An 8,146-nucleotide genomic window follows, 5' to 3' on the forward strand; every position below is an offset into this window, starting at 1 on the left:
CCTCTAGAGTACTAATTAGAGCTGACTTGATCATTTATTTACATGTTTATGGCCAAATCACAGACCCCATATATCCCATATAATCAGATCACAGACCTATATATATATATATATAGATTGTTATGTGCGTAACTCATTTTCTAGCTGGAAGGGAAGTCGCCACGAATCTAGAAAAATCGATCTTTTCTGTCTTAGAAAAGTAATGATATTTAGTTTTCAAATTTTAGATATAATGCAAAATCATTTTGCGATTTTAAATAGAATAGGCTATTAATCACAGATCTATATATACACTAAAATCTATGAAACAAAGTCATTTCCTGTTAGTCTCCATTGAGGTAATGTTTCAAAAATCCTCGATCGAAATAATTCACGTCTATTGATTTTAGTCATATTGTGTATATTGAAATAGATTGATGACCTAGATCTTTCTAGATTACGTATCTAAAAATTGCATAATAATAACAGTACTCTGGATTCGATGTTCCATCATTAGATCTATATCTAAACATTAAATTATATGTTACATAGGTTAGGGTTGTAAAAACAACTTTTCTTATCATGCTTTGATAAACAACGCCTTGTTTCAGCTTTTTTTTTTAAGTTTTTCACGAAAATTTTTGTATAGTGTTTGAGATTTCCATGTCCAGTCTAGATATAATATTTGTCTGTGGGCCAAAGTTATTAAAATAAAATAAAAAGTTCATAGACATATTCTTTAATAAATACATTGAAATACACTGACCAATTTATGAACAAGTTCATTGACGATTTACGGGCAGTAAAACTATAGGCCAGATCTTTATAGTAAAACTCTGAAATGTTTAAAATTGTCTCACAGTGACATAAAGTTTCTGTCTCACTGTGACATGAATTCTCTGTCTCACAGTGACATGGAGTCTCTGTCTCAGAGTGGCATGAAGTCTCTGTCTCACAGTGACATGAAGTCTCTGTCTCAGAGTGGCATGAAGTCACTGTCTCAGAGTGACATGAAGTCTATGTCTCAGAGTGGCATGAAGTCTCTGTCTCAGAGTGACATGAAGTCTCTGTCTCACAGTGGCATGAAGTCTCTGTCTCACAGTGACATGAAGTCTCTGTCTCACAGTGGCATGAAGTCTCTGTCTCAGAGTGACATGGAGTCTCTGTCTCACAGTGACATGAAGTCTCTGTCTCAGAGTGACATGAAGTCTCTGTCTCACAGTGGCATGAAGTCTCTGTCTCAGAGTGACATGGAGTCTCTGTCTCACAGTGACATGAAGTCTCTGTCTCAGAGTGACATGGAGTCTCTGTCTCACAGTGACATGAAGTCTCTGTCTCAGAGTGACATGAAATCTCTGTCTCACAGTGGCATGAAGTCTCTGTCTCAGAGTGACATGGAGTCTCTGTCTCACAGTGGCATGAAGTCTCTGTCTCACAGTGACATGAAGTCTCTGCCTCAGAGTGACATGAAGTCTCTGTCTCACAGTGGCATGAAGTCTCTGCCTCAGAGTGACATGAAGTCTCTGTCTCACAGTGACATGAAGTCTCTGTCTCAGAGTGACATGGAGTCTCTGTCTCACAGTGACATGAAGTCTCTGTCTCAGAGTGACATGAAATCTCTGTCTCACAGTGGCATGAAGTCTCTGTCTCAGAGTGACATGAAATCTCTGTCTCACAGTGGCATGAAGTCTCTGTCTCAGAGTGACATGGAGTCTCTGTCTCACAGTGGCATGAAGTCTCTGTCTCACAGTGACATGAAGTCTCTGTCTCACAGTGGCATGAAGTCTCTGTCTCAGAGTGACATGAAGTCTCTGTCTCAGAGTGGCATGAAGTCTCTGTCTCACAGTGGCATGAAGTCTCTGTCTCAGAGTGGCATGAAGTCTCTGTCTCAGAGTGGCATGAAGTCTCTGTCTCACAGTGGCATGAAGTCTCTGTCTCACAGTGACATGAAGTCTCTGTCTCAGAGTGGCATGAAGTCTCTGTCTCACAGTGGCATGAAGTCTCTGTCTCAGAGTGGCATGAAGTCTCTGTCTCACAGTGGCATGAAGTCTCTGTCTCACAGTGACATGAAGTCTCTGTCTCACAGTGGCATGAAGTCTCTGTCTCAGAGTGACATGGAGTCTCTGTCTCACAGTGACATGAAGTCTCTGTCTCAGAGTGACATGAAGTCTCTGTCTCACAGTGGCATGAAGTCTCTGTCTCAGAGTGACATGGAGTCTCTGTCTCACAGTGACATGAAGTCTCTGTCTCAGAGTGACATGGAGTCTCTGTCTCACAGTGACATGAAGTCTCTGTCTCAGAGTGACATGAAATCTCTGTCTCACAGTGGCATGAAGTCTCTGTCTCAGAGTGACATGGAGTCTCTGTCTCACAGTGGCATGAAGTCTCTGTCTCACAGTGACATGAAGTCTCTGTCTCACAGTGGCATGAAGTCTCTGTCTCAGAGTGACATGAAGTCTCTGTCTCAGAGTGGCATGAAGTCTCTGTCTCACAGTGGCATGAAGTCTCTGTCTCAGAGTGGCATGAAGTCTCTGTCTCAGAGTGGCATGAAGTCTCTGTCTCACAGTGGCATGAAGTCTCTGTCTCACAGTGGCATGAAGTCTCTGTCTCACAGTGACATGAAGTCTCTGTCTCAGAGTGGCATGAAGTCTCTGTCTCACAGTGGCATGAAGTCTCTGTCTCAGAGTGGCATGAAGTCTCTGTCTCACAGTGGCTTGAAGTCTCTGTCTCACAGAGGCATGAAGTCTCTGTCTCACAGTGGCATGAAGTCTCTGTCTCAGAGTGGCATGAAGTCTCTGTCTCACAGTGGCATGAAGTCTCTGTCTCAAAGTGGCATGAAGTCTCTGTCTCAGAGTGGCATGGAGTCTCTGTCTCACAGTGGCATGAAGTCTCTGTCTCTGAGTGGCATGAAATTTCGGTTTCAAAGTCTGCATTTATTCTTAGGTGCCAATGTCTAATGTTATCAACGCAAGGACATCGACTATATTAGGCCAACACGTTTTCTTAGAGGTTAAGAAAATACCCTCCATAGTCCTTCCCCTCACAAATAGTCTCCCTTCTCTTCCCTTTATTTATTTGCGTTCACAATTTCCTTATGGAATGAATGTTCCGCTGAGAGCTTGCGATAATTTATTTCTTTCAGATCATTTTGTTATCAACTTTTTTAAAGTGTCGTTTATTTTTTTTTCATAATTAAATTTTTCTTTCCACAAAGCTTCCAATAACTCATTCTTGTTTTCAGATCACTTAGCCAGGACATTATATTGTAAAGCAAAACAAAGAAAAAATACAAATAAACAACGGCTTTGGGACATTAGCATCTGAAATTGTACTGGTCATTTGTAAAGTTTTATTTTTTTTAATTAAAATCTGAACAGTGTAGATCATCTCTAGATCTCTAATCATATCGTATAACATCTTCGTGTACATGTATTTACAACGACTTCTAGATAGGCGACTTGGAAGAATATGCAAACGTGTTTAATTCTGTAAAACTAGCGACACTTGAAGTCCTTGAAAACAGACATGTCTAAGGCGTCAGGGACATCATTAAGATCGACAACTGCAACAGCAACAACAACAGAAGCAACATCAACAAAAACAACACCAGAAACAACATCAAAGATAACAGCAACAAGAACAACGACAACAGCAACACCAACGCCAACAGCAGCAGCAGCAACAAAAACAACTGCAATAACACCAGAAACAACCACATAATTGACAGCAGCAACAACAACAACAACATTGAAAACAGCAACAACAACAGAAACAAAAAAGCAGCAACTTTCTTAACAACACCACCATCAGCAACATAATAAAAAACAACATCAACAGAAACATAATCAACGACAACAGCAACAAAGCAACGAAAACAGCAACACCAACACCAACAGCAGCAGCAACAAGAACAGCAGCAGCAAGGACAACAGAAACAACATCAGCAACAACAGCAACAACAACAGCAACAACAACGACAACAGCATTAACAATAACGATAACAGCAACAACGACAACAGCAACAACGAAGTAAACAGCAATAACTATGATAACAACAACAGCAACAACGACCACAGCAACAAGAACAACAACAATAACAGAATCAACAACAACGACAACAGCAAAAACAACATTATTAGCAGCTACAACCAATTCAACAACAACAGTAACTACAGAACCAACAAGAGCAAGAACAACAACAAAAGCAGCAACAACAACAGCAGCAACTGCAACAACAACAGCAACAACAACAATAATAACAGCAAAAACTACAACGAAAATAACAACAGCAACAACAAAAGCAACAATAGCAGCAACAACCGCATCAACAACAACAACAAAATCAACATCAGCAGCAACAACCGCATCAACAACAACAACAAAATTAACATCAGCAGCAACATCAACATTAGCAACAATAATAATAACATCAAGAGCAACAGCAACAATAACAACAATAACAACAACAGCGACAACAACCGCAATAACAGCAAAAAGTACGATGAAAACAACAACAGCAACAGCAACAACAATAATATCAACAACAGCAATAACAGCAACAACAACAACAGCAACTACAACAGCAACAACAACAACAACACCAAAGTACAATGCAATAAAAACCAATTCCTACTTTATAATGGGATTGTATGGTATCGGATCGAATCGGATTGGATTTGATTGTATCGAAATGGATTAGATCAAATTAATTTCGCTGCCAGTTTCATGAATTTCCAGACTTCCAACTTTGACCAACAACATTTCCCTTTGCACCCATCCATGACGAGAGTGTAAGCAAATAGTAGGACTTGAAAAATGGCGAAACAAATAACTAGAAAATAGAAGGCTATCAGGCTAGACTAGAAATATAAGCCAAGCAAGACCTGGTGTAACTAAATAATGTAACGAAATAGCTCAGCACAACAATCTATGACGTCATTCTCAATGTAAATATTCCTTTTTTTTTGTTTCGTCCCATCAAGGAACGTTTTTAAAAATCTGTATTTTTCAATGTCTGACCTTTTTTTTCCCCCACTTCATTTTAATTTTTATTTTCCCCAAGTAAACTTCCATAACCTTCAATTTCTCTTCAACAAAACAGAAAGAAGAGAGAACGAAGAAGAAGAAAGTAAAAAAAATGTAGTCTTGGCAATGAAGAGAAAGTGAGGAGACAGAGAGAAAGTGAGGAGAGAGTGAGGAGACAGAAAAGTGTGCATGCAAATGTGGGGTATTACATCGCGGAAATCAATCTGCGACAGAGAGCCATTGGCTCATGGCGCTGGACAAAGCCGTGGAATCACAAGTGATGGCCAGGTTTTAAGGACAATGCTATCTAATTAACGTCCACGGGCTGAGGGAGGTGAGGGGGGGGGGGAGGTAAAGGCGCTCGTGATGTGTGTGTGTGTGTGTGTGTACGTGCGTGTTGTCCTCTAGTGCACGTCTCGTGTGAGTGTGGAGACCTTTGATGAGGGAAGTGGTTGCTGTGGTCACTTCTTGAACTAGGATTTATCCACAAAATTAGAGGACAAATTGCAAGTTCATTGTTTAATACATTATTTAGTCACGCATAAGGTTGCAGTAATTAAAAAAAAAAGGAACATTATCTCTTGACAAGCTTTTTACCTTCAGAACTTATACTGGACCATGTTTTATATGTGAACCACTCACTATGAAGGATGTTTGATCTGTGGCCAGCTCATAATAATAATAAACCAAATAAATATACTAATTACTAACTTCCATGATACTTATCTGTGGACAACTCATCTTGATGATACTTAATTAGGATAGCTCGTAGTGTATGATACTTAATTAGGATAGCTCGTAGTGTATGATACTTAATTAGGATAGCTCGTAGTGTATGATACTTAATTAGGATAGCTCGTAGTGTATGATACTTAATTAGGATAGCTCGTAGTGTATGATACTTATCTATAGACAACTCATTCTGTGGGCTACTTTATCCGCGAAAAGCCCATGCTGTGTGGATCTCAGAAGTTACAACTTAAAACAAGTTACAACTTCAAACAAGTTGCAAGTGATCCATCCCATGCTTCTCAATCAAACATTGTGACATTGAAAACAACAATCAAGAAACAATTCATCTCGGCCAGACGTGACAATAACCGCCCTCCTCCCCCCCCCTGTCACAACATGGTCCCATCTCAGGTCAGCCTCCAGGTTTTATCCGCAGCGCTGAAAGCAAACAGTGCAACAGAGGACAAGGGACGCAATCCATTCAATCTAAACCCGTTCACTTAACTCCAAAAACCCCAAAGAATCATGTCCATAGATTAAACCCGAGAAACAAAAATAGCACAACAACATCATCTATTTCAAAACAGAAGACCCATTTTCTTGATCAAACCACTCCCACCCCCCTCTTTTTATTTTGCTCCACGCATTTAAAACTAGACAAAAAATATGTCCAAACAGATGCATTGGAGGAAGATGTATGTCCATACGAGGCAGGTTTATTTCGTCATCTCAACAACGTAGTTTAAGTTTTTAAACGTATGAACTTCAAGTGAAAGGCGATGGAAATGGAAGGATTGTCTTTGAGAGAGGGGGAAGTTAGGAAGAAGTCGATGCCTAGAGGAACATACAGGACTAATGACCAGGCCTAGAGGAACATACAGGACTAATGACCAGGCCTAGTGGAACATACAGGACTAATTACGAGGCCTAGAGGAACATACACGACTAATGACGAGGCCTAGAGGAACATACAGGACTAATGACGAGGCCTATATGAACATACAGGACTAATGACGAGGCCTAGAGGAACATACAGGACTAATGACGAGGCCTAGATGAGCTTACGAGACAAGGAACGAGGCCTAGAGGCTCACAAGACAGGAGGTCTACTTTCTGGTCCACTATTTCTATGACATGAAATAATATAATTTGTATATTCCCTAAAGTCATCTTTAGTCGATGTAATAGTGGCCTATATATCTTAATTATATATTTAAATTTTTGATTTTCTTCATTTTATTTAGTAATAATTTAATTGTGCCGTATTTTTTTTTTTACATAAACCAAAACTTTTGTTGAAACAGATTTTACCGCAATGTGCGAATATTTTTCATAACGTCTGACAATGCAAGTGACTAGCTTCACCACCTCGTTTTGGAAGTAGGCCATGCATCAATCTGATTTATATGGATCAATTATGTATATTCTTTTTCTTAGTGCCATTGATCAATATAGAAATAATGTTTATAACAAAATTGCTGATACTTTATAAAGTGACTAGGTAAATATAATTTATTATGGAGAACACAAAACTAAGCGTTAGGGAGACAGTGTTCAAAAGAAACGGAATAATTTAAAAAAAAAACAAACTCTTAAGTGCCTGCGGAAACTTTGTTTTGTGAATTAATAACAAAAAAAATCTAGTTTTATTCAAGGTGCCCCCCCCCCTCTACCGTAACGCTTTAGCCAAATGTTAACCACAGGTTATGAAATGCGGACAACATGGCTGGCTCTCTGGTCGTGTAGTATGCACTAGATATTTTTCAGGTGATTTGTATGAGTTTTTCAGAAGATTTTAATAATTTCAGGAGATTTCGATGACTTTTTCGTATATTTTGCAATTTCTGAAGATTTCCAGGAAACCCTTGAATAAAAAGTGCGGGCCCACTGAGCCGCATCGGTAGCAGTGGCCTAAGGCCGGCCCCATTATAAAAGAAAGAGAGTATTTATAAATTAAATTATTAATTAATTTTCCTTCGTTAACAAAATATTTGGGGCCTACACAATGTAGTCAGTCCGGAGTTCATTACGAGAATACGAGCACACTAGAAGCGGACACATTGTAACCGCGACATGTTGACAACTGTAAGTTTTAAAGTATTGTTGGTAAAAATGCGAAAAAATGCCCAAGGGCTGTAGCCCCTTTGGCCCTCCTTTAAATTTGGCCCTGTGTGTGTGTGTCTTTGATGTGCGAATCCAGACATTAAAAACAAACACACAAACACACACATGCTTGATATTTTCACGATAAGCTAAACAATGTCAAGTATGCTAAATTAAATTTCAAAATTGACAACTAAATCAAAGTCATGAAGAGCTTAAAAAAATTGATTCTACAGTGCTGAAATGTGGATAAAATTTATCATGTAACTTTTTATCAATAGTGTTTATCAAATAACTTCCTTTATTT

General features: G+C 39.1%; 1 protein-coding gene across 1 annotated transcript; it reads left to right on the forward strand.

Moving 5' to 3' along the window:
- The first annotated feature begins 869 nt into the window (after positions 1 to 869).
- Positions 870 to 2,936, forward strand: LOC129928772 (uncharacterized). The gene has a single exon (XM_056044589.1). The coding sequence runs from the start codon at positions 870 to 872 to the stop codon at positions 2,934 to 2,936; it is 2,067 nt and encodes a 688-aa protein (XP_055900564.1).
- Positions 2,937 to 8,146: the final 5,210 nt, after the last annotated feature.

This window comes from Biomphalaria glabrata, chromosome 10 (genome assembly GCF_947242115.1).
Source record: "Biomphalaria glabrata chromosome 10, xgBioGlab47.1, whole genome shotgun sequence".
In the NCBI taxonomy this organism is placed as follows: Eukaryota; Metazoa; Mollusca; class Gastropoda; family Planorbidae; genus Biomphalaria; species Biomphalaria glabrata.